Source organism: Oryx dammah, unplaced genomic scaffold (assembly GCF_014754425.2).
Source record: "Oryx dammah isolate SB20612 unplaced genomic scaffold, SCBI_Odam_1.1 HiC_scaffold_21, whole genome shotgun sequence".
Classification (NCBI taxonomy): Eukaryota; Metazoa; Chordata; class Mammalia; order Artiodactyla; family Bovidae; genus Oryx; species Oryx dammah.
In genome coordinates, this window is record NW_024070205.1 from 47,700,526 (window position 1) to 47,728,350 (window position 27,825).

The window sequence follows — 27,825 nt, forward strand, 5'->3', positions numbered from 1 at the left end:
GTGTTGGTGGTGGTGGTAGTTAGTTGCTAAGTCATGTCTGACTCTTTCGTGACCCCATGGACTGTAGCCCGCCAAGCCCCTCTGTCCATGCAATTTCCCAGGCAAGAATATTGGAGTGGGCTGCCATTTCCTTCTCCAGGGAGTCTTCCCAACCCAGGGATCGAACCCGTATCTTCTGCATTGGCAGGCAGATTCTTTACCACTGAGCCACCAGGAAAGCTCCTTAATACGTGCTACTGTACCCATAATACATGCTCATAAATAGAAACTCATAGAGTCTCCTTTCTCCAATGTGATTTTTAGGTTAGAAAACACACATACATCACTGACTCACATAACTCTCCAGAAAGATATCATAATCAGCGACATACTTAGCTGGTGCCTGAGTCTGTTAAACTGCTGTAACAAGCTTCAGAGGCTGAGTGGCTTGTAAACAATAGAAGTTTCTTTCTCATGTTTCTGGAGGCTGAAGTCAAAAATTGGGGTGCCAGCATGGTAGGGTTCGGATGAGACCCTCTTCGAGGTTGTAGGCTGCAGACTTCTTGTGTTCTCATATGGCAGAAAGAAAGCCAGGGAACACTCTGAGGTCTCCTTCATAAGAACACTAGTTCCATTCACGAGGGCTCCATGCCCATGAGATAATTACCTCCCAAAGGCTCCCCCTCCAAATACCATCACAATGGGATTAGAGTTTCAATATATGATTTTCAGGGAGGACACAACTGTTACACACAGTTCCAGTCTAGCGAGGCAAAGACTGACCACGAGTCACATGGGTCTCAGTACAATGTTCTCCTGCTACCCCGTGTTGATGCAAGTTGGAGTCCCAGCTGTCTTTTTATATGCATAATATATACACCTTGTACAAAACTCACAAGGTACACCAAAGGTAAACTAAAAAAGTAAGGCTTTCTCCCACCTCTGTCCCCCCAGGCACTTAGTGTCCTCCCCGTTGTAGACTCTTTCTCAAGTGAATACTTAGATGCAGTGGTTTTCTATGGCAAGTCCTCTCCAGTACATAAGCAGATGCAAAATGAAATTTTAGACTAGAAAGAGTACTGGGGTGGGGTGCCATTGCCTTCTCCAGGAAACACTATATACTGTATGTTTAAACTGAAGCCAGCATATGAACAGAAAAGAGTTCAGTGTAGATAATGAGATGGTTACAAAATCATTGGAAGTGTTGGAAGAGTAGGCTCTGGGGAAGGCCTCCAGGAAGCTTCTAGAACATCTTCACAAAACTGACCCATCATAAAAGCAGCTACCTGTGCCCTGATCAGGAAGTTGTTTCCAGACAACTGAGTTCAAGAACCTGGTCCCAAAGCTAACAGCACTGCCACTCCAGCTGCCTCTCTGCCCTCAAGAAGCTGGTGTTTGAATACTAAACACAGCACTCAGCATTGCTTCAACACGATTGCCTCTTATACCCTCAAAGCCGGAGATTGGACACTGGCATTCTGCTGTAGAAAGAAACATCACATTGTCTTAACCAGTTTTACCAGTAGAAAAAGGCAAAGAAGCAGAAATCAGCCCCTGTCTCATTTTCACCTTCCAAATCTCACTCAATTACATCTGATTTGAGGATCCTAACTCATTTCCAGAACTCTAGTTATGAGGGCATGTGGAAGACGCAGTGCTTAGCCTACAAGTGGGTGCAGTAGGAAGACACCTCAAGAAGCGTGACAAAGGAGGCTACATCCCCACCTCACACAGTACTTTTTACTGCTAAAGAAAAGCATGCCTCTGTGTATTGGCTTATGCTTTCCATTTCTTTTTGCTTCTTTTAGAGTTTATTTCCTGGGGCTTCCCAGGTGGCTCAGTGCTAAAGAATCTGCCTGCCAATTTGGAAGACACAGATTTGGTCCCTGATCCTGGAAGATCCCACGTGCTGCAGGGCAACTAAGCCCAAGTGCCACAACTACTGAGCCTAAGCTCTAGAGTCTAGAAGTCACAACCATTGAGCCCACATGCCGCAACAAATGAAGCTCAAGCATCCAAGAGCCCATGCTCAGCAACAAAAGGAGCCGCCACAGTGAGAAGCCCGCGCAGCACAATGAAGAGTAGCCCCTGCTCACCACAACTGAATAAAGCCAGAAATAAACAGATACATAAATAATTCTTTTAAAGAGTCTCTTTCCTTCCCTAAGTAGTCTAGCAGAAGCTATGAATGGTCCTTCTACTTTCAAGACAGACTTTGTAGTACTAGGTAGTCATGCCTGGGAAATGCGTATAAACTTGCAATAAGAAATTTCACTTTAATTTTTTTTTTTTTCAGAATCTTATCCATCATGACTGCCATTCGGCTACGAGAATTTATTGACCGCCGTCCAGCAATCCCACCCAGGTAATGGTCTTCCAAATGCAGACACCTCCAGAGCTGCAGCACGGAAGATAGACTCCTGGGGGACTAGCATTATTCGCCCTATTGCTTGCTCCCTGATTTAGAGATAACTGCTGCCAGAGGTTCTACTGAAGTTTCTTTGGGCTTAGAAAAAGCTGTTTAAAAAAAAAAAATCCTACATTTTTATGGCAGCATCCAAGCAAACTGGCAACTCCAAATTTTAGAATTTAGTTATTGTCCACACTGTTTAGTCATCAAAGATATGTCCTTTTGCTTCCAGAAACCACTGAAGGAGGAAGGGAAGGATGCTTTGTTCTTAAAAAGATGTTCTCTAAAAAAAAAGTCCTATTTTAGAATAGTGCCTATTCTTCCCTCCCTGAAACACACATGTGGAGGAAGGAGGGTGTAGAGAAAGGGGTGGGTTCCAGAATTACTTGATTTCTGCCTCCCCACATGCCCTTGGCTTTCCGTGTGTGTGTGTTTGAGATTTTTGCCCACCACTGTCGGGCCTGTTTAATTGTGGTCTCATCTCCTGGGGAAAATGGAGACAATCCTCCATTGGCTGCTGCTGCCTGGAGCTAAATGGAGCCAAGTCAGAATCACTGGACCTGACTTAAGGCAGCCCATGGGGAGCTGGAGGGTTGGGGTGGAACACAGAGCAGAAGGCGCCGGGCCGCTGACGTCCTCAGGCCGGCCTGCATGCAGCTCTCTTGGGCTCATCCATCAGAGAGGCACACTGTGCCTGCACTAGACGGGGCCCCCCTCGCCACCTGAGTGCTCCCTGTGGGGCAGGTCTTTGTCTATTTTGTGTCTCTCCTGCCTTGCAGCATAGTGGACCAGTCCATCAGCAGGTTCCTCAATTCTGCCTCTAGGGTCTATCTCCATCAGACTGTTTTTCTTCATCTCCACGGCCACAACCTGGTCCAGACCACCACTGCCCTCTCCCCTGTTCCCCTACAACAAGGGCCACTCCGGTCCTCCTCCAATCCATTCTCCAGAGAGAACCCCGTAAAACATAAATGGGATCACAGCCTTCCATTGCATAAAACCGTGCAATCTGGGACCTCTCTTGTGGTCCAGTGGTTGAGAACCCACCTTCCAATGCAGCGGACACAGATTTTATCCCTGGTCAGAGAACTAGAATCCCACATGCTGCGGGTCAACTAAGTCTGAACTTCACAGCTAGGGATCCTAAGTGTCGCAACAAAGACCTAGCATAGTCAAAAAAATAAAACCAAACCCTGCAATTATTGCATTTTGCATGAAGCCTCAACACTTGCCAGGGCCTGCAGAGCCCTACATAAACAGACCCTGCTGATCTCTCCAACCTCCTCTTAACTCCAGCCCTGTGATCTTTCTTCTGTTGCTTCAGTAGGCCCGCACTCTTTCATGTCTCAGGATTTCGGGACATGTTCCTTTTCCCTGCATCACTGCCTTCTCGACTCTCTGCTGATCTTCTTACTCGGTTCAACCAACCCCCTTTCACTCAGCATGCCTCCACTGTTATCAGCTGCTCAGTGAGCAGAAGATGGTACCATCCTGGCTGGGGGAGGTCTCCTTTCACCTATCTCATCTCTGTGAGTTCTCTTTCTCACACCTTTTTTGGTTTCCTGTATGTCTCCGATCATAACTTTCAATTATTTTCTGTTTCTTTATTTCCTGTCTAGATCACCCACTGGAATAACTCTTATACAGCCCTTAATATGTGGCAGGCACTGTTCTAAGTGTATATTAACTCATTTAATCTTCACAGTGACTGGGAGGAAATTGAGGCAAGGACTGGTTAAGTGACTGTCCTGAGATTCCACAGTAGTGAACTAGCAGAAGGAGGATTTGAACCTGCTGGTCTGGAGCCAACATCGGCGCTCTTGGTCACTGCCCTTGACATCTCCAGGTCAGCCCCCAGGGCAGGTCTTGTTTCATAGGCCACTCTGCCTAGCAGACTGCCACAGTTGGTAGGACCTCTGTGCACCTTTGTTGGAAAACTGAAAATGAATGAATCAATGAGAAAAACTCATTCTGGCATGTATTTGAGGTTTGGCCTCCTGGTGATTGACAGTATCCACAGAAGGTCTGCCCTCTGCTGCTCCTCTCTGTAAGCATTTACCCAATTAATTCATCCTTAAATGCCTAACCCTTGGGCTATAGTAGGGAAAACTGAATTACAAACCAGTAGGGGCATCTCATAAAGTTAAATATTAAGTGATTCACAAGTAGTGGTGACCACATAAAATTCTCATAAAAGAATTACATTAGATACAAATTATCTTAGCCTTATTACTCAGGGGAAGGGCTGAGTATTGTGTTGACTTGTGGGGCCTAGAATGCTCCTGGAAAGATCACTGTAGATTAAATTCACTGTGGTGTGCAAAAGACAAAGAATTTGTTTTGGGCTTAAATGAACTTTAAAAACATCGACTGAAATGATCTCTGAGACATCAAGGGGCAGCTGTGAAGATCAGATCATCCTGCCTTGAATGATAGATGGCAACACCAATGGGATACTTCAGTCACCAAGGACATTCACACATGTCTTGTTGACTCTCATGTAGTCATTAACGGAGATAGCATCACCCCCACTTTATTTATTTCTATAATTTTTTAAAATGTCATTTATCTATTTGTTTATTATTGGCTGTGCTGGGGGTTTGTTGCTATGCAGGCTTCTCTCTAGCTGTGGCAAGTGGGGGCTACTTGCTAGTTGTGGTGCCCAGACTTCTCATCACCATGGCTGGTTTTGTTACAGATCATGGGCTCTAGGGCACGGGGGCTGCAGCTGTTGTGGTCCGAGGGCTCGGCCGTTGTGGTTCCTGGGCTCTAGAGCGTAGGCTCACTCGTTGTAGCACGCTCAGTTGCTCTGCAGCATGTGGGATCTCTCCAGATCAGGGACCAAACCTGTGCTTCCTGCACTGGCAAGTAGACTCTTTATGACGAGCCATCAGGGAAGCCCTCCCCACCCCATTTTACTGAGGAAACTGAGGCTCCCTCTTCCTTGAAGAGATTTGTGAAGCTAGTAGAGTCTGGGGAATGAAAGCACGAGGATGTGGGAATGGTGGTCTCCCATCTTCTGTACTTATCAGCTCCTGTCCTTAGTAAGAGACTTATTCCCCCTGAGCCTGTTTCCTGACTGGAGCAGCACTTACCCCACTCTGTATGATTAGGCCTGAGGAGGGTTTTCCTCGCCTGATTATGAACTCTCAGGTGGAAAGACAGTGCTTCTCATCACGGTAGCCCTGGCATGTAGCACCCTTCAGAGCCTGCAATAAGCACTTGTTTTATTGAGCTGAAAGCAGCCTCCGGTTACACTGCTGAGTCTATTTTTCTTCCTATTGCTTTGGTACAGGACATCTACTTCCTCTCTGCCCACAGTGAATCACAGAGTTCACACAAAAGTAATGCTGAACTCTTCTGAAAAAGAAGTCATCACACCAACACAGAGATGACTCTGGATGTGATATGGAGTTCAGAGAACTGGGTTTGACTCATGCCTCTGGCATTTATCAGCTGGGTGTTATTTAGAAAGCCCACTTAACCTCTGTGAGCCTTGGTCTCCTTTTCTGAAACGGATGTTAACGATGTTTACCTAGCAACCGGACTGTGAGAGTTAGATGAGATCATCTCTGCGAAGATTTGTAACAATGAGGCCCAGCACAGACACAGAGCTGCACCATCACAGTGGCCCGGGCTACCTCAGGCCCCAGAGGGATCCTCCCCTTTGGGTGTTGAGTTTTGCCTGCGGGGAAGCCCAGATCCTGCTCTGGTTACATTCACCCTCCCGGGAACAGGTTTGCTCTTGTCTAGACTGAATGTGTTACCTCAAAGAGCCAAGCTGTCAGGGACTGGTAAATACTGTGCCCAGACTCCTACTCCCATCCAGGGAGGAGAAAAGGCCTTTCTACAGCTGACTCAAGAATCTTATAAGCCAAGTCAATAAAGTGGGTCTGAGCAGAGTCCAGGGCAGGACTCCCAAACCAGGTCTGGAGGCCAGCCCTGCTTTCCTACTCATGAATCGATTTTTTCCTCACACTCAGCCCCTCCTCAGGAGAGGCCGGGTACTGTGAAGCCTCTGGGAGGACTGAGTGCCAGGCCAAGCCAGGCATTATCTCTTAGGAGATAAAAATTCTCTTCTAAACCGCTGACATGTTACCCCATTCATCTAGAGCTTTCTCCTCTCTGAAGTGAAGACCACCTGGGGGAACTTGGAAAGTCTACCCAAAGAGTTGGAAGAAAAGCATACCATGCCTTCATTCCTCAAACCTCTCCATGACCCCACCCAGCCCTGCCTCCAACACCCACCTGCTTACACACTTTCCTACTCTCTCCACTACAAAAGCTACACGGAGAGGGACTTCCCTGGGGGTCTGGTGGTTAAGACTCTCCGCTTCCACTGCAGGGGCTGCAGGTGGGATGCCTGGTCAGGGTACTAAGATCCCACATGCCACGTGTTGCAGCCAAAATAAAACAAATTAAAAAAATTAAAAAGCTACCCAGGGAGACTCCCGAGGGACTTGGGGTGGGCACGTTACCTGGTGCTTGTGAGGGGCTTCTCCAGTCTCAGACGGCTTGTACAGACCATTTCTAGGAGCAGGGCTTAGGCTGCTCACCCAGACTCATGCCAGGGAGGAACCGAGAGTCAAAACGCAGCCTAGTGCAAATGGTATAGCAACCGTGAGAAATCAGTGTTGTTCTGGAACTCCAGGTGGATGCTTCACAGAGCATCCAATGAGAAAATCTTCCCAAGGTGGGGCTTGGAAACTGGACAGGCACCTAAGAAAGCTGTGTCTCCCACTCCCCTGCCCTCAGGAATGTCATTTGTTCCCTATTGTTGTGCCAGCTCCTCTTTCTTCTTATGACCTAATCCCCTGCTGTTATTTACTGTTCAGGGCTCAGTCATATTATCCCAGCCACTGGGCAGGCCCAGACAGACTGTGGTTTTTCTGAAAATCAGAGCTCCCTGAGGTCCTGTTTGCATAGACAGGCAGACCCACCCTGCTGACAGCACTTGCCTTTTGCACCAGCTAGACAGCAAAGTCCCCACTGGCCCTCACACACTCCACTCTGATCACAACTCTGTCCAAGAGTTGGGTTCTATCATTCCCTCACCTGGAATCTCTTCCCTCTCCTACTGACTTGCTCAAACCCTAGACAGCCCTCCCCCTTTTGTGCCCCACTGACCCTTTATTCAGGTCATGATTTCAGCACATAAAGAGCGTGATGAGGACAAGGACTGCTTTTGAGTCAGTTTTGTATCTGCAGAACCCAGTACTGTGCAGGGCACATTGTTGTCATTATTCAGTCGCCTAGTCGTGTCCGACTCTTTGCAACCCCATGGGCTGCAGCACACCAGGCCTCCTGGTCCCTCACCTTCTCCCGAAATTTGTCCAAGTTCATGTCTAGTGCATGGTGATGCCATCCAGCCATCTCATCCTCTGACGCCCTCTTCTCCTTCTGCCCTCAATCTTTCCCAGCATCAGGGACTTTTCCAATGTGTCAGTTGTTTGCATCAGATGGCCACAATACTGAAGCTTCAGCTTCAGCATCAGTCCTTCCAACGAGCATTCAGGGTTGATTTCCCTTAAGACTGACTGGTTCGGTCTCCTTGCTATCCAAGGGACTCTCAAGAGTCTTCTCCAGCACTACAGTTCGAAGGCATCAATTCTTTGTTGCTCTGCCTTCTTTACTATCCTGCTCTTACAACCATCCATGACCACTGGGAAGACCATACCTTGACTATACAGACCTTTGTCAGAATTATGTCTCTGCTTTTCAACACACTGTCTAGGTTTGTCATAGCTTTCCTGCCAAGAAGCAATGTCTTCTGATTTCATGGCTGCAGTCATCATCCACAATGATTTTATAGCCCAAGAAGAGGGTATCTGTCACTACTTTCACTGGTATTTGCCATGAAGTAATGGGGCCAGATGCCATGATCTTAGTTTTTTAATATTTAGTTTTAAGCCGGCTCTTTCACTCTCATCCTTCACCATCATCAAGAGGCTGTTTAGTTTCTCTTTGCTTTCTGCCATTGGAGTGGTATCATCCACATATCTGAGGTTGTTGATGTTTCTCCCACCTATCTTGATTCCAGCTTGAATATTGAACTAATCATTTGTTCCATACAGAGTTCTAACTGTTACTTCTTGACCCGCATACAGGGTTCTCAGGAGACAGGTAAGATGGTCTGCTATTTCCATCACCTCAAGACCTTTCCACAGTTCATAACGATCCACACAGTCAAAGGTTTTGGCGTAGTTGATGAAACAGAGGTAGATGTTTTCCTGGAATTCCCTAGCTTTCTTTATGATTCAGCAAATGTTGGCAATTTGATCTCTGCTTCCTTTTCTTTTCTAAGCCCAGCTTGAACACCAGGAAGTTCTTGGTTCACATAATGCTGAAGCCTAGAATATAAGATTTTAAGCATGACCTTACTAGCATGGGAGATGAGTGCAGTTGTGTGATGGTTAGCACATTCTTTGCTACCACCCTTCTTGGGAATTAGGTTGAGGATTGACCTTTTCCAGTCCTGTGGCCACTGCTGGGTCTTCCAGATTTGCTGACATATTGAATGCAGTACCTTGATGGCATCATCCTTTAGGGTTTTGAATAGTTCTATTGGAATTCCATCGCATCCACTAGATTTATTAACACTAGTACTTCCTAAGGCCCACTTGACTTTGCTCTCCAGAAAGTCTGGCTATGGGTGACTGATCACACCACTGTAGTAATCTGCTTCATTAAGATCTTTTTTCATACAGTTCTTCCATGTACTCTTTCCATCTCTTCTTGATCTCTTCAGCATCTACTAGGTCTCTGCCATTTCTGGGTGAAATATTCCCTTGATATCTCCAATTTTCCTGAAGAGTCTTTCCGCTAGTCTTTTCCATTCTGCTGTTTTCTTCTAGTTCTATGCACTGTTCACTGAAGAAGGCCTTCTTGTCTCTCTGCTGTTCTTTGGAACTCTGCGTTTAGTTGGATATACCTTTTCCTTTCTCCCTTGCTTTTTGCTTCTCTTCTTTCTTCAGCTATTTGTAAAGCCTCCTCACATAACCACTGTGCCTTCTTGCTTTTCTTTTTCTTTGGGATGGTTTTGTTGGCTGTAGTATACATTATGCATAGTTAATAAATTCTGGTCAAACTGGAGGCATAGCTTCAGTTTCCATTCATCATTCAACACGTACTTGATGAGCTACTCCATGCAAAACTATGTACTACCTTCTGTTGACTCTTCTTGAAATCTTATGGCACCTACGGAGTAAGAACCTGTGGAAGGTCCCCAAAGACCCCACATACCACAAACTCTACAGTCATCATTTCAAAGCAGGGTCACTTTCCTGCGTTCTGTCTCCTGGCGAGTGGCAGCCTGTGTCCCAGTGTCTGAAGCCTTGTTGCAACGTGCTCCTTCTTCTTCATCCTCAACCCTCTCTCCTAGCCGTCATCTTAGCCAGGCCTCTCCTCCCCATGTGAACTTTCCACCACGGAGTTCAAAGCTGCCCTACGTCCCACATACTTTACTATGGTTACCTCCTGACCAATCTTTGTACTTCTAGTCAGATTGTCTTCAGCTTTGTTTTCCACATTGCCACCAGCAGAATCTCTCTTCAACAAAAATTGCATTCATCATGGTTTTTCTTTAAAATCCTACAAAGATTCCCTATTACCTATATCAATGGTTCTCAGTTTTTTCAGATGACACTCTCCCTTGGTTTATAATAAATATTTCGTAATGTCCCTGATACTCTCCTGAAATAAAATCTGTAAATAACAGAATACAACTACATATCATTTTAAGATGTCAGTATAATCCTGTACGGCTTCTCTGGTGGCTCAATGGTGAAGAATCCACTTGCCAGCGCAGGATACACGGATTTGATCCCTGGGTTGGGAAGATCCTCTGGAGGAGAAAATGGGAACCCACTCCAGTATTCTTGCCTGGGAAATCCCATGGACAGAGGAGCCTGGTGAGCTACAGCCCATGGGGTCAAAAAAGAGTTGGATACAACTTATCAGCTAAACAACAACAACATAATGCTATAACTATCATCTAAAAGAAAAGTAACTGATTATAAAGAAGATGTATTTCAAAATGTGAGATCTAGGCACCGTGAGCCCTCAGCTCCTCCTGAAACTGCTGTGTTTCAGCTGCATACACCCAGCTCATCTCATGCCCCAGAAGATTTCCCCCGACTCTCCTCCTTACTCACTTATGCCTGTGCTTCCAAACATCCTCACAGCCCAACCCACCCAGGCAAGGCTGGAACCCCTCCTCCAGGCTTACAAGTAACTTGTGCTTTGACCTTCACAGTGCTTCCTCATATTTAGCCCCTATATATTTAATTATTAGACTTTCTTTTTAAACACTGTGAAAGTTCATAAAAATATCAAAAGTAGAAAAAAATAGTATAAAGAATCTCCTTTATCCATTTCCATCTTTCAATAATTATCAACAGTTGCCCCACTGGCCTTATATATTCTCTTATTTTTTTCTTGATATTTTGAAACTAATACCTGACAAGTCAAATATTTCTTTATGAATCCTAAAAATTGGATAACAAAAGACACTCCTATTAAGAGATTCCAAGGGTTTTAGGACCTTTGTTCCAGGAACTGAGGATAGAGACTGAATATATTTTTTTACTATACCACAGCTGGTTTTCCTCTGTAAAGAGCTAATCATATTACTTCCTTTTGTCTCTCTCTCCTTCCTGTCCCCACTAGTATATTCATTGTTCACCAAGGAAAGGATCTCCGTGGTTATTACACTGGGCAGCTAGCAAGAGTCCATTATGATTATAGTGTGAAGAGATCTCCCAGGTAAGACACTATCCTAAATCTTAATGTACTAAAGTTAGACTAATAAATGAAAAACTGGGAATCACAATTTGCAACGATAATAATAACAATAATAATATTAATTAATGGATGGAAAATTTTGGAAGGAAATACACCAAACTGTTGACACTGGTTTTTCATGAATAGTGAGATTATTGATATTTGTATTTCATTTTTTATCTTTTTCTTTATTTTCCAGATTTTCTATGATGAATATATACTACTTTTATAATTAGCAATAAATATAAAATTATTTAAATCATCAAAGGAATGTAAGAAATACCATTAGTTTAACATTTTAACCCAATCAAGTAACTTAATCTTCCTGACACTCATTTTCCTTCTCAATATAATCACAAATTTGGCCTAACCAGTTTCTGCCTTTCTGCAGTGATTTTAACAGGAAGGGGAAAAAAGCAGGCACTTCAATGCTATTTTCTAGTTTGGGGAGGCTGTTCAGTTCAGTTCCGTTCAGTCACTCAGTCGTGTCTGACTCTTTGTGACCCCATGAACCACAGCACACCAGGTCTCCCTGTCCATCACTAACTCCCAGAGTTCACTCAGACTCATGTCCATTGAGTTGGTGATGCCATCTAACCCTTTCATCCTCTGTCATCCCCTTCTCCTCCCGCCCTGTATCTTTCCCAGAATCAGGGTCTTTTCAAATGAGTCAGCTCTTCACATCAGGTGGCCAAAGTATTGGAGTTTCAGCTTCAGTATCAGTCCTTCCAATGAACACCTAGGACTGATCTCCTTTAGGATGGACTGATTGGATCTCCTTGCAGTCCAAGGGTCTCTCCAAAGTCTTCTCCAACACCACAGTTCAAAAGCATCAATTCTTCTGCGCTCAGCTTTCTTTATAGTCCAACTCTCACATCCATACATAACTACTGGAAAAACCATACCCTTGACTAGACAGACCTTTGTTGACAAACTAATGTCTCTGTTTTTTAATATGCTGTCTAGGTTGGTCATAACTTTCCTCCCAAGGAGTAAGCGTCTTTTAATTTCATGGCTGCAGTCACCATCTGCAGTGGTTTTGGAGCCCAAAAAAATAAAGTCAGCCACTGTTGCCACTGTTTCCCCATCTATTTCCCATGAAGTGATGGGACCAGATGCCATGATCTTAGCTTTCTGAATGTTGAGCTTTAAGCCAACTTTTTCACTCTCCTCTTTCACTTTCATCAAGAGGCTTTTTAGTTCCTCTTCACTTTCTGCCATCAGGGTGGTGTCATCTGCATATCTGAGGTTATTGATATTTCTCCCAGCAATCTTAATTCCAGCTTGTGCTTCTTCCAGCCCAGCATTTCTCATGATGTACTCTGCATATAAGTTAAATAAGCACAGTGAAAATACACAGCCCTGATGTACTCCTTTTCCTATTTGGAACCAGTCTGTTGTTCCATGTCCAGTTCTAACTGTTGCTTCCTGACCTGCATACAGATTTCTCAGGAGGCAGGTCAGGTGGTCTGGTATTCCCACCTCTTTCAGAATTTTCCACAGTTTATTGTGATCCACACAGTCAAAGGCTTTGGCATATTCAATAAAGCAGAAATAGATGTTTTTCTGGAACTCTCTTGCTTTTTCAATGATCCAGTTAGAAACATCAAGTTGAATAAGTTATGAAATATTTGATTTTAGGCAGTTTTCATCCTTTCTGAATATCAATATGCATACCTGTTAAATAAAATAATTGATGTAACATTCCAGAACATAGTAAGCACTCAAAATATGATTGCTATTATTTTGAGTTCATCATCATAGTATATTTTAGAAGCCACTTTTCTTCTCTTAATTGCCTTTGATATAGTCAACTCCTGATTATTCTTCAAGTAAAGAAAAGGGAGCCGTAGCAACGACAGAGTAGCACACAGACCAAACTTAATAGATGATCAAACTGGAAGTAGCTTCAGCTTTTTAAATTCTGATTCTATTTGATAAATAAGATGTAGCCAGAGAAATGACATGGCTTGCCTGACATGTAGCTGGTTGGTGTGAAAGCTGAGTTGTGAATTGATCCACACTTTCTGATTCATAGTTCAAGGTTCTTTGTTCTAATTCAAATACATTCTTGTATCAAAATCTTGTTAGGAGCATAATCTCTGCCAGAGGATAAACAAGGAAGGAAACAACTGAAACCCTCTTCCAGAAGCCAGCTCCACAGGGCACACTCCACGTGTGTTCTGTGGACTCTGACCATTCCCTCGGCTGCATTATCTGCCCCTCCTCTTACCACAGGACGCTCAGGCAAAGGGAACCTTGACTCTGACAAGACTTGAGCCTGCCTAAGATTAGTCTTAGGGGAAAAACTTAGTCAATGTTTTGTCAACCAATGACTTTATTTAAACTTCTGGTTAAGAATAAGGAAAAGACAAGCAAAAACGAAACAAACAAACAAGACAGGAAATCATGCAATTATTAGGACCAGGCCTAACTTCTTTATACTCATAATTTAAACAGACAGATGCCTATGGCTTACCTTCCCCAGATGTGTTCTCCCACCAATGTGATATTTTCAGAATTAGAGTCCCCCTTTTGAGTAAAAGTCTTGTCTCCAGAACACCATCAGTATTCTTGAAAATGGAGATGATTCTGGTTCCATAGAAACATCCAGGGCAAAGTCAGAACAGGCTGCCAGTCTAGCAGGGGTGGGTGTAGGAGTGCTCACCAGGATCCAGTTCGGGAGCCATCCATGGCTGTCAGTGGCACAGAAGTGACCAGATGACAGTAACAGGCAGAACACAAACTCACAGGAGACTGACCCATTCATCAGAAGGCAAATGTTTTGCTTCACAGCAGGAGACAAGCTTTCATAGGAAAAGAAGTGCTCCCACCCACTATGTAAGGGACTCACTTTCTAGGACCAAGAACCTTTTAACCACAAAACAAAAGCAAGTAGAGGTGGGGAGGAATTCTTGGTGCTTCTCCACACCTGTCTTCAACAGAACATCTCCCACCCATCCAGCATCGCTCCACTGTCCAGAACCACACACACAGTCAGAGTCTTGCTCTTTCTTTTCCTGAACTTCAGGCGGAGGCATCCCATTTCTGCTAACAAACTCTTCTCTTTAAAGAAGGCACATCACAATCAAGTTTTCCCCAAGTATATAAACATAATGCATTATGATTAAATAATGTCAGTCACCCGTTTCAGTGTGATTAATCACAGTTATACAATCAAGTAAGATGACATCCTTCTCAAAATGATTGGATTAAGATGTTCTTAAATCTCAGTTCAGTTCAGTTCAGTTGCTCAGTGTGTTTTGAACTGTGGTGTTGGAGAAGACTCTTGGGAGTCCCTTGGACTGCAGGGAGATCCAACCAGTCCATTCTAAAGGAAATCAGTCTGGGGTGTTCATTGGAAGGACTGATGTTGAAGCTGAAATGCCAATACTTTGGCCACCTCAGGCAAAGAGTTGACTCATTGGAAAAGACTCTGATGCTGGGAGGGATTGGGGGCAGGAGGAGAAGGGGACGACAGAGGATGAGATGGCTGGATGGCATCACTGACTCGATGGATGTGAGACTGAGTGAACTCTGGGAGTTGGTGATGGACAGGGAGGCCTGAGATTCATGGGGTCTTAAATCTCACCCGACATTTAATCTTTTTCACATATCTAGTAGCTCACCTTCTCTACTTTACAGTTCAAAAATACACGTGTTCATTAGAACATTTGAAAACACTGATAATCATAAATTTTTTAATTATCCATAATGTCATTACCCAGAGATAGATAATATGTAGAACCCTCCAAATCTACACAAAATAAAATGAGATGGCATTTTGAAACCCTATTTTGCCCAGTTTTATTGAGATATAGCTTATATATAACATTTTATTAGCTTAAGGTATGCAGCATAGTGATTTTGTATATGTTATTGTTGCTGTTCAGTTGTTAAGTTGTGTCCAAACTTTTGGGACCCCATGGACTGCAGCCCGCCAGGTTCCTCTGTCCATGGGATTCTCCAGGCCAGAATACTGCAGTGGGTGGCCATTTGCTTCTTCAGGGCATCTTCCTAACCCAAGAATTGAACCCACATCTCCTGCACTGGCAGGCTGATTCTTTACAGCTGAGCCACCAGGGAAGCCTGTACCTATTGCAAAATGATTACGATAACGTTTATAAATATCCATCACCTCATATAGTTACAATTTTTTTCTTGTGGGTAGAACTTTTAAGGTCTATTTCTCTTAGCAGCTTTCAAATATATAATATAGTGTGGTTGACTATAATCACCATGTGGTACATTACATTCCCACAACTTATTTACTTTATATCTGGAAGTTTGTATCTTTTGACCATTTTCATCCATTTCCCCCAGGCCCCAAACCTCACCTCTAGCACTCACTATGCTGTTTTCTGTTTTTATGAGTTCAGTTTTTTAGATTCCACATAAAAGTGAGATCATACGGTATTTGTCTTTCTTTACCTCTTAGCATAATGTCCTCAAGGCTCATCTGTGTTGTCACAAATGGCAGGCTATTCATCTTTTTTAGGCTGAATAGTATTTCATAGTATATACGTTTCACACATTTTTTTCCCATTCATTCATCCATGGACATTTAGATTATTTCAATGTCTTGGCCATTGTAAATAATGCTGTAGTGAGGATGGGAGAGCAGATATCTTTTTTCAGATAGTGATTTTGTTTCCTTTGGATAAACACACAGAAGTGGAACTGCTGGATCATATGGTGTTCTATTTTTAGGTTTTTTTTTTTTTTTTAAGGAATCTCCATACAGCTTTCCATAGTAGATGCAACCAATTTACATTCCCATCAACAGTACATGATGCCTTTTTTTTTCCTCCACATCCTTGCTATTACCTGTCATTTTTAGTCTTTTTGATGATAGCCTTTTTGACAGGTATGAGGTGATATCTTATTGCAGTTTTGATTTGCATTCCCCCAATGATTAGAGATATTACTTTACCAACAAAGGTCCGTCTAGTCAAGGCTATGGTTTTTCCAGTGGTCATGTATGGATGTGAGTGTTGGACTGTGAAGAAAGCTGAGCACCGAAGAATTGATGCTTTTGAACTGTGGTGTTGGAAAAGACTCTTGAGAGTCCCTTGGACTGCAAGGAGATCCAACCAGTCCATCCTAAAGGAGAGCAGTTCTGGGTGTTCATTAGAAGGACTGATGTTGAAGCTGAAACTCCAATACTTTGGCCACCTGATGCAAAGAGCTGACTCATTGGAAAAGACCCTGATGTTGGGAGGGATTGGGGGCAGGAGGAGAAGGGGACGACAGAGGATGAGATGGCCAGAGGGCATCACCGACTTGATAGACATGAGTGGGTGAACTCTGGGAGTTGGTGATGGACAGGGAGGCCTGGTGTGCTGTGATTCATGGGGTCGCAAAGAGTCGGACACGACTGAGCAACTGAACTGAACTGAACTGAATGATTAGTGATGTTGAGCACCATGATTAAAGCTTTCAACAAACTGGGCATAAAGGGAACATACTTCAACATAATAAATTCCACATATGACAAGCCCACAGCTCACATTATACTCATCTGGAGGTACAGGAAGGTTATAACCAGTTTCGGGCTCATCAAACACCAATATGCACCATAGTGGTTAGTCTGGTCAAAATAAAGCACTAATACCTTGAGGGAACTAGATATGCATACAAAAATTACATTTCAAAAGGGCACTGGGAAGTAGCCCTGCCTGAACAGATCTAGAGAAAGTTTTGATGCAGGTCATCTTCTGTGACCTGTGATTAGAAAGGAGGAGGGATGCTAAAGGGAAGAACAAGGGTCTGCAATCCTTGAACCATCTACTGACAAGTTTGTTAGGGCTAACCTTGGAGTTACAGAGTCTTGTCAATACTATTTTGGTAGCCTTCGGGCCACTTTTAGGGAATGGATTTCAGCTGATGAGAAAACGAAATGCTTTTCTTCTACTGGGTGGGCATTTAGCAAGCTGTTTCTATTTTCATTTAGACCTCTCATAGACTTGGAAATCCCATCTAAGAAGAAAAGTCAGTATCAGCCTCAATTAGACCAACAAACTCTCATTCGGTACATCTGTTTTCAAAGATGTTCAAAGCCTGCCGAACCATGGTATAAAGAAACCTCTTACCAAAGAGACTATTCTTTGCCATTTTACAAGATGGGTAAGTCAGAGCAAGGGTTCTTATTTTCTGAGAGCAACTTTGCCTGGGTCACATTTGAGCATCTCCTGTGGGCTTGCTGTCTCAGGGAGCACGTCTGGGACCAGTCACATTGGCAAGGAGGGGTATTCACTTGTGTCTGGTGCAGGAAGAAGAATTTCGAGAGCTGCCCCTGGGCTACATCCTGCTTTCCTAGCTCCTCGTACAGGAGACTTTAAGGCTGAAAATTCATAAATGTCCTTGGTAGAAAGCAAGCTCAAGTCTGACCACTCCTCGGAGCCACTTGTCACTTGGCAAATTTGTTATTGTGCCATACTGTTGAAGGATCTTCCTCTCCTCATTCTATTTTAAATGGATTTATGACAATTATTTAATATTTGAAGGTACGTTTCAAAAATTCTAAGTTCCCTCTGTAGTATTTCTCCATGCTGCAGCCCGTGTGTGAGTGCTGAGGGGCCAAGGCCCCCCACAGATATGACCCTGGGGAGTACACGTGGATACGACCTTAAACTTGACTGTATTCCTGTAATTAATGACACTTTGGATTTCAGTCACAGTATCGATTGCTCTATTGACAGACTTTCTAAATGAGTAAACCCCAATACTTCTGGGGCTCTTACACAGTGGCAAGCATATATTTGGTCCTTCTAACAGCTCTCTGCAGTAAATGCTATTATTTCCCCCACTTTACAGTGACCAAGTTGCAGAGACAGCCCCAAGTCACAGAAAATAGGAGAGGCAAAACCCAGACCCAGGCCATTTCAGACACAGAATTCAGCCCTAGCCCAAGGTCTGTGCTGGACCTTTAAGCTATTTTACCTCTGTCACAGCTGAGCATCACTTGAACTACTATCTATTCAACAGTTTTCTTTAAAACGAGCCACTTTTTTCTTAATCTTAAAAATAACAAAACTAGTAGAAGTATAGTGAGAGGAATAGGATGGGGAAGGGGAAGAATCTACCCCTCTTTTTTTCTCCCCTGAACAAAGAGCTGCAGCCTGGAGGGAATGCCAGAGCAGGGCTGAGACTCAGTCCCAAGGGGACAGGAAAAAATAGCAATTGGGAAGAGCGGGAACCCAGCAGAACCAGGCAGATCTTGGGGAGTGGAGCCAGGCATAGGGGTGGTGATGGATGAAGCTGGGATTGGGGCCAGAGTAACAGGGCGAGTTGGGATAAGAAGCTGCAAGCAGGCTAATCTGGGCTCTGGGAGGTGAGAGAAGTTTGGAGCCTGAGAAGAGAGGGAGCTGAGGGGATAGGGAGGAGGGTGAGGGCCGAGATAGGTCGTTGGAGGAGGAGGTATGGAGTGGTGGGAATCAGGCGACCTTGGGAGGGTTATGTTAAAGTCGGTTTCAGGTGGAGGACACCACCTGGGGCTGAGGTGGGATTAGAAAAAGAAGGGGTGGCTGGGGAGCATCAGTGGGGCTCCCATCCTTGTAGAAGCAGTTTTTGGAGGCTGACTGAGTGTGAAATCTATTTCCTTTGTATGAGGGAATCTAGGTGACCTCTAGTATCCAAAGTGATGGTAAACACTTCTTTACCATTTCTCTGCTACAAGGAAGTCTTGTTAGACAGGCACAAGAGGTTTCTCTCTTGCTTATGTTAAAAGACAATTCCTAATTCTTTCGAAACCTATAGGATCAGGTGAATGTTTAGCAAAGAAAATACCCAGGCTAAGTGCCATGAGAGGAGCTAAAAGAAAGTCCAGACTATGATCTCAGCCTCAGGAAGCTCACAATCTAACTGGGAAGATGAGGCAATAATGAACCTATCAGAGGCTGCTGCTGCTACTGTTGAGTCGCTAAGTCATATCTGACTCTTTGCAACCCCATGGACTGTAGCCCACCCAGCCTCTCTGTCCATGGGATTTTCCCGGCAAAAAGAATGGGGTGGGTTGCTGTTTCCTTCTCCAGGGTATCTTCCTGACCCAGGGATCAATCTGAGTTTCTTGCATTGGCAGGCAGATTCTGTACCACTGAGCCCCCTGGGGAAAAGTACCAAGTAGAGGAGCAGCAGCTGAAAGATGAGATCACTGGGGCCTGGAGCAGCCAGGAGAGCAGAATGCACTCTTGGGGACCTAAGCTTGATCTCGATGGATAAGACTTGCAGGCAGCAAAAGAAATAGGGGGACATACCAGAGGCAGTGATGAGAAGAAGGGGGAGGTTTGTTGCGGGGGAGGGGGTAGCAGAGCAGGGAGGAACCCCAAGAGGACCAGGCCTGATTGAGCAAGGTAGAACAGAAGTGGGAAGCCAAATGCAGATTGGCAGAGTGGCGAGAGTGACTGGAACTGAAGCGGAGCTACAGGAGTCTGGAAAGTTGAATCTGCATAATCAGAGCAGTTATAGGATCAGAGTCAAGGGGGCAACCCAGTCGGCTTCAGAGGATGTTAGCTTAGCTTCCTCTGTCGGATGATTCGCTTAGCATCAGCCTGTCGGACTGCTTAGCACGGGCAGAAGACACAGCCAGCAGGTGAGAAGAGCAGCTGGGAGGTGGTGGCAGATCCATGGATGGAGCAGTGCGAGGCAGTGAGCAGAATTCAGGCCTTAGAGTGCTACAGGCCTGTCACATTCTAGCTGTGTGGTGTCGGGCAGGACACTCGACTTTTCTGAACATTTCTGTCTATAAAACAGAGATTCAAAGTCTGCATTTTAGGATAATCGCTAAAATTTAAAATATTTGTCATGTGCCCAAAGGGCGCTAAGTGAGTTACTTGTACGTGTATCACACTCACCGTTGCAATGAGTTGTATTGTCCCCACAAAGTACGTATTTTTACCAACTCCGTTTAGCAGAAGAGGAAACAGAGGCTTAGAGACCTAAAAACCTGTTCAAGCAAGCAGCTGCTAAGTCATCAGTCTAGATCATGTGCAGAGATATTACACTCCCAAAACTTGCTCTTAAATTGAACTGAGGAAGTTTCATGGGAAATGGGAAGAAGACTCATATGGCAGAGCCTCAGGAGAGAGAAAAGACAGTACCGAATAAAGAATTCACAGGAGAGCAATTAAAGCTAATTGCACAGCGTCCCACTTGTACTGCAAGATTGTTAAAGCCTCTGATAGAAATATGGAAAATATGGCACTTGAAAGTGTGGCCTAGGATCATTTCCTGCTTAGTGAGGTTTGAAGCCTGACCGATTCAAGAGATAATTTATGTTGAAATATTCAGGGCTCCGTTTATCACTCATTGAGTGTATGTTAGTTTTCTATTGTGGAATAACAAATCATTCCAAAACCCAGTGACCTAAAACATCAGTAATGATGATTTTTATTAATACCTCTCATCGTTTCAGTGGGTTAGGGTTTGAGAACTGCTCAGGTGGGCAGTTCTTGCTCAGAGTCTCTCTCAAGGCAGCAGTCTATGACAGTGAAAGCTTCATCGTGTGAAGGCTCAAAGGGGGCTGGAGGATCCACCCTCAAGGTGGGTCACTCATACAGTTGTCAAGTCTGACGGCTCACATGGTTGTCACAGGCTGGCTGGGGACTGGGGTCTTGATGTCTTTCCATGCTGAGCATCCTGATGGTGTGACAGCCATCTTCCCCTAGAAGAGTAATCTGAGATGAAGGTGGGAACTCCAATGTCTTTTATGGCTTAAACTTGAAGGTCATATGACCGTCAGCCCTGAAGCGGTGTGGGAGGGGAGTCGGACCCAAGGGCATGGACACCACCAAAGGGCAAGAATCATTGGGATCCATCTTGGAAGCTGGCAGCCGTAAGATGATTCAGTTACTGGTTGAACACCCAGTACAAACTGTCTGCCTGCTGGGAGTACGGTGACCAGGATAAACAAGACATCTGCCTTCATGGAACTGACATGCTAAGTGGGGATGTGGAGCACGAGCTAAGTCACTTCAGTCACGGCTGACTCTTTGCTACCCATAGCTGGCCAGGCTCCTCTGTCCATGGGATTCTCCAGGCAAGAATACTGGAGTGGGTTGCCGTGCCCTCCTCCAGGGGATCTTCCCCACCTAGGGATCGAACCCCATTGTCTCTTACGTCTCCTGCATCGGCAGGCGGCAGGCGGCGTTTTTGTTTGTTTTACCACTGATACCACCTGGAAAGCCCATACGGAGCATAACCAAGTACATTTTAAAAAGAACTTTAGACTGTAGTAGTGCTGTTAGGGAAGTAAACAGAGATGAATGTAGCCAAGGGAGATTACTTTTATTACTGCAGTCAGGCAATATCTGTATATAATTTTAGCTGAGCCCTGGAAAATAACAATGAATCATATAAACAGCAGTAAGTGCTAAAGCCTAAAAGTTGGAAAGGGCTTGCATGTTTGAGGAACAGAAACGAGGCCAGTGTAGTTCAGTGGGTAGTCAGTGAGGGTGAGAGTAGTAAGATGCTTGGATTCTATTGAGAACAATGGAAAGACTTGAAATAATTTTGAACAAAGTAGCATATTATTTGGGTTCTAAAAAGATCAGTCTGCCTGCTGTTAGGACACTGGAAAGGAACAAGAGGGAGAGTCTGCAGACCAGTGAGGAAACTGTTTAGTAGTTGAGACCAGAGATGATGGTGGCTTGGACCACCAGGGAAGACAAAAAGGAATAAATGGGTCCTGGAGATACTTTGGAGCTGACATCAGTTGAACTTGGTGATAGATCTGATGTGAAGCATATTTTCATTCGTTCATACATATTCCTTCAGTAACTAATTTGAGAGTATAACTATAGGCCAGTGTGAAAGGTTTTAGCAACACCATGGGAAGCAGAAATAGACCCAAAGTTTCTACATTCAAGGAGCTTCAGGGGGGAACCAGCCTAGAAATAAGCATAAAATTTCACTGGCCATAAGTCTTATGAAGCAGTTTATGTGGTATTATAAGAGCATATAACAGGTTAGAAAAATGATGAGTTGACCGCTGAAAGATGAGCTAAAAGTTAACTAGGCAAGAAATGGGAGAAGAGCTTCACTAGTCACAGTGTGTGCAAAGGCACTGTGGGAAGAGCACGGCATGGTTGAAGAACTAAAAAATAAATGTGCTGGAGCCCAGAAGTCAAGAAGGATGTGGCTAAAGAGATGACAAGGTCAGGGAGGGCTTGGGGACCTCCTTGGTGGTTCAGTGACTGTAACTCTGCACTCCCATGCAGGGGGCCTGGGTTCAGTCCCTGGTCAAGGAACTAAATCCCACATGATACAAGAAAGAGTTTGCATGCCTCCACTAAAAATCCCACATGGCACAAGGAAGACTGAAGATCTCACTTGCTGCAACTAAGACCCAACGAAGCCAAATAAATAAATATTTTTAAAAAGAAGAACAAGGAGAGCTTTATGAGCCATTTTCAGGTTTGGGGTCTCTAGCTTGAGATTACTGGGAAAGTCTTGGAAAAGTTTTAAGGGGTTCATGCACAGTTACTTCAGTTGTATCAACCTCTTTGCAACCTTGTGGACTGTAGCCCACCAGGCTCCCCTGACCATGGGATTCTTTAGAAAGAATACTGGAATGGGTTGCCATTTCCTTCTCCAGGGGATTTTCCTGACCCAGGAATCAAACCTGTGTCTCTTACGTCTCCTGCATCGGCAGGCAGGTTCTTTACCACTAGGGCCACCTGGGAAGCCCCCACGTTTTAAGGGGGTGGAGGTGACACAGTTACAATTGCAGTTTGAAAAGATTACTCCAACCATGGAGAAGAAAAAGGGACAGGATGGGGAGTAGAGTGGAGCCAAGATGGAATAAGAAGGGTCAGGAGATGATTGCAGGGGTTAAGCTGAAGGTTTTTAACTTCAGCTACATCACTTTTAAAAATCCAGATGCCAAGGGTATACCCAATACCAATTAAGTCAGAATCTCCTGGTGGGAGAAAGAAGGTCCCAGGCATCAGTAATTTGTGAAACTCCCCAGATAATTCCTTTGTACAGCCGAGTTGGGAACCAGTGCTTCAGGCAGCTGATGATGGCAGGCAGTGAAACTGACCAGGCCTTCCCCAAGCAATAGAAATTGACTAGAGGCCAGACAAGAAATTCAGGCAAGGTTTGTACTGGGGCTCCTGTGCTAGCTGCAGGAGGGAGCAAGAACAAGTAACAGGTTCCCTTGTTTGGTAGATGGTAGAGCTGGTTCCTTTTATGGGATGTGAGTAGAGGTGTGCTCAGGGATTGGGCTTAGGTGTTTTGCCCACCTCTTTGGTGGTGTGTGCAGGGGTCATGTGCAGAGCCAAAGCTCCCGAGATGCTCTTTTTGCTTCCAGCTCCTCAAAAGTGGCAAGTTGGGATTTTTGCTCTTTTTGTATCTTGTTGTCCATAATTTCCCCCAACTGCCTGCATGCAGTTATTTTTAGTCCCTTTTCATTTCTTTGTACTAATATTTTGTTACTGGAGTTTTTCCAGGAAGGTGTAAGCATTATAGCACTGCAGCAAAGGCTCCCAGGTGCCCAGTCTGTCTCGCAGCAGCACAGAATGCATGCGTCCCGGTATGCTAAGTCACTTCAGTCATGTCTGACTCTATGTGACACCGTGGACCGTAGCCTGCCAGGCTCCTCTGCCCGCAGGATTCTTCAGCAAGAATACTGGAGTGGGTTGCCGTGCCCTCCTCCAGAGGATCTTCCCAACCCAAGGATTGAACTCATGTCCTCTGCATTGGCAGGGGCTTCTTAGTCACTAGCACCACCTTAGAGGCAGAGGAACCAGAGATCAAATTGCCAACAGCCGCTGGATCATCGAAAAAGCAAGTGAGTTCCAGAAAAACATCTATTTCTGTTTTATTGACTATGCTAAAGCCTTTGACTATGTGGATCATAATAAACTGTGGAAAATTTTGAAAGAGATGGGAATACCAGACCACCTGACCTGCTCCTTGAGAAATCTGTATGCAGGTCAGGAAGCAACAGTTAGAACTGGACATCGAACAACAGACTGGTTCCAAATAGGGAAAGGAGTAGGTCAAGGCTGTATATTTGCACCGTGCCTATTTAACTTATATGCAGAGTACATCATGAGAAATGTTGGGTTAGATGAAGCACAAGATGGAATCAAGATTGCTAGGAGAAATATCAATAACCTCAGATATGCAGATGACACCAACCTTAATGGCAGAAAGTGAAGAGGAACTTAAAAGCCTCTTGATGAAAGTGAAAGAGGAGAGTGAAAAAGTTGGCTTAAAGCTCAACATTCAGAAAGCTAAGATCATGGCATCTGGTGCCATCACTTCGTGGGAAATAGATGGGGAAACAGTGGAAACAGTATCAGACTTTATTTTTGGGGGCTCCAAAATCACTGCAGATGGTGACTGCAGCCATGAAATTAAAAGACGCTTACCCCTTGGAAGGAAAGTTATGACCAACCTAGATAGCATATTAAAAAGTAGAGACATTACTTTGTCAACAAAGGTCCATCTAGTCAAGGCTATGGTTTTTCCAATGGTCATATACGGACGTGAGAGTTGGACTGTGAAGAAAGGTGAGCGCCAAAGAATTGAGCTTTTGAACTGAGGTGTTGAAGAAGACTCTTGAGTCCCTTGTACTGCAAGGAGGTCCAACCAGTCAATCCCAAAGGAGATCAGTTCTGGGTGTTCACTGGAAGGACTGATGTTGAAGCTGAAACTCCAGTACTTTGGCCACCTGATGCGAAGAGCTGACTTGTTTGAAAAGACCCTGACGTTGGGAAAGATTGAAGGCAGGAGGAAAAGGGAATGACAGAGGATGAGATGGTTGGATGGCATCACGGACTCAATGAACATGAGTTTGGGTAAACTCTGGGAGTTGGTGATGGACAAGGAGGCCTGGCGTGCTGTAGTCCATGGGGTCGCTAAGAGTCGAACACGACTGAGCGACTGAACTGAACCACCTTACATGGATTTTAGAGATACTTACGTGGCAATTATTTTATAAACAAATATCAGACAGGCAAAGGGCTGGTTTGCAAGAGACCTAACAGAGAATTATTACAAAGCTGAGCACTGACTGAATCAAGCTTTTGTTTAACTCAAGAAACTGACTCCTTGCAGGAGTATTTGGGGGAAGACCTTTCACAGAATAAGAGAAAGTACTATTACAATGTTTATCAAGGTATAAGACTGTTTTTAAATCTTATCCATTTGACCAGTCTTTGTCATTAGACTTTGAGGGCCAAGTTCATGTCTAGATTAGCAATTTGCATTTCATATTCAGTTCTTATCTCTTATTTGGGAACAACTGAAGAACAGATTACATACAGACCATGACAAATTATGGTTATTGACTAAGAAATTCCTCCTCAGTAAAAGTTCTTTCTCAGCATATAGGGGTCCATTTATTTGGGAAATATTTATTAAGCACTGACTATGTGCAAGACATAGTAGCACAGTAGAAGAGAAGATTCTGTTCTCAGGGAATTTATAGCCTGGGAGGGTCCTGAGATGGCCCCTTAGATGAAAGTTGCCCTTGTTTTATGCACCTTGGTACCAAATAATTAAAAAACCTCATTCTTCCAAAATAAAATATATTCTTTTAATAGCAGTGTGACACTTAGATTCTGACCTTCAGTTTTCTCACATGCAAAAAGGATAAAAATAGTATCTACCTAATATAGATACCCATATAAATAATTTAGCATCGTGCCTGTACACAACATTAAGAAACCTCCAAAACTATTAGCTATTACTAATGATCAAGAACAAACATGTGCCACAATAAATGTTTGTCTTTTTAAAAATAACTAATACACTGGAATGACATCTTTCACTGGGATTAATTTCTAAAACTAGAACATAAAGTAATAACCATATATAATCAAGGTTATCCTTTAATAAAATTTCTTAATTGCCCAAAGTGATGATATTAAGTAATACTAAATCATTAAATCATTTGGAATACATGGGATTCTTCAGCAAGTTGGTTAAATTTTCTCTGTGCTTCTTAACTAATTTTTCACTTCATTTTTCAGCAATGCATTTAAAAGCAGTCATCACACACAAATCCACGTGAACAATAATTTGACTTTGTCAAATGATACAGAAGTCTAAAAAATCATTTCAGTTCTTTCCGTAATATTCCCCACCCCCAAATTTGTATAGTATATTTCAGACTTGCTAGCACCCGCCGTCAGAAGGCATATATACACACCAAGTGGAATAACAGGAGAAATCCCCCCAAATGTTGCTGTGTTCTTAAAACATTTACTCCCAAATTTTCCTGGTTAAATGTACCTAATTCAGCTCCATCATAATTCTCATAACAAAGATCACTAAGGCTATCAAGTAGGATTCCTAACACTTCTAAACATCATTAATGTGTTTCCCTGGAATACAATGTAATCCTTAAGAAGGTCAGAGTTATTATTTAATACAATAGTAAGCTTTGAGAAGTCATATGGTTACCAACTACGGACAGCATCACATTTAGTTAAATCTGATCTTTAAAATCTTCCAGAGATGGCATTTCCAGCTATATTTCCTGAGTAAATGAAATGTTATTCATTCTTAATATTAAGAAATGTTTTATTTCTTTAAATGCTATTGAAGTGCTATGGAAGGTGGAGAGAACAATGAAAAGATTAGGGACTTTGGGGCCTGATAATCCTGGGTCAAATGTGGGCTCCTCCTCTCACAAGCCCTGTAAACTCAGGAAAGTTCATTGGTCTCTTTGAGGCAGTGATAGTATCAGTGGGCCTCTGAGGATCTGTGAATTTTGGGAACAGCACTGTACCCGATGAAGGTTTTTACACTATCATTGAAACATTCCAGTCTTTGGTCCATTAGGTATAGATGTAATGATTGCAGTATCCAACCCAAACTCCTTGAACCCATACCTTTAGATAAGCAGAACTGCTGGGAATATGAAACATGAGGGCACTCCAAGGGGCCTGAATTTAGAGATGGTAGCAACTACATTTTGATACAAACCTGATACAAAGTGACCTATTAGGGCTTAAAGGGCAAGCGGGTATCTAGAATTAGAAAGTAAGAATACAAACTTATGCAATTTATTTCATTTTATTTACATTTTGGAATAATCTAATAACATGCCTCAATCAGAGACTGAACCACAAAAACAACCTTTTGATTAAGCCCTTCCCCCCCATCTTTTAAACATATTCCTTGTTTTAAACCTTATAAATCACTTTGTTATTGCACACAATTCTTGCTGAAAAGACTGTGTTAAAACTGAGTAGTCTTAAAATAAACCATTAATTTGTTTTATTTTCCAGATTGGGACCAGAAATTAGCCACAGTTTCATCGAATCCTAGACCACTCAATTCACTGCCAGAGCACTACTGTTGTGAAGGGAGGTGGCTTTGAAAGAAAGGCTTTTAAACTAAAGTAACCGTGGCATTTTGAACAAAACATTTGGCATTCTTAAGTGGCTCCTTTAGACTAAAATAATGGTTAACAGAATTACCTTTAAGTGTGTATCCTGATGGCTACAGTCCTAAAAATATTTAGGTGTTACAAATTCTCTTCCAATCAGCTGGCCAGCCTAGGGCAGGGAATCAAGATCAGCCTTAAAGAGTTTGTCACCTGCATCTTAAGGCCCCACTACCAGTCTTGTTGCTAACGTCGCCAAACCATCTCACGTTTAGTCCAGTGGTTACATGTGGGACCAGCTAAGGAGATAATT

The 27,825-nt window shown here is 43.7% G+C and overlaps 1 protein-coding gene across 2 annotated transcripts; it reads left to right on the forward strand.

The window, feature by feature from the left end:
• The first annotated feature begins 2,288 nt into the window (after nt 1-2,288).
• On the forward strand, nt 2,289-27,507 carry CUNH1orf100 (chromosome unknown C1orf100 homolog). 2 transcript variants are annotated; one of them, XM_040263602.1, is made up of 4 exons: nt 2,289-2,344; nt 11,057-11,152; nt 17,124-17,296; nt 27,415-27,507. In XM_040263602.1, the coding sequence occupies exons 1-4, from the start codon at nt 2,289-2,291 to the stop codon at nt 27,504-27,506; spliced, it is 417 nt and encodes a 138-aa protein (XP_040119536.1). In that variant the 3' UTR covers nt 27,507. The 2 variants fall into 2 exon arrangements, with proteins under 2 accessions (XP_040119536.1, XP_040119537.1); XM_040263603.1 differs by having other exon boundaries at nt 17,220-17,296.
• Nucleotides 27,508-27,825: the final 318 nt, after the last annotated feature.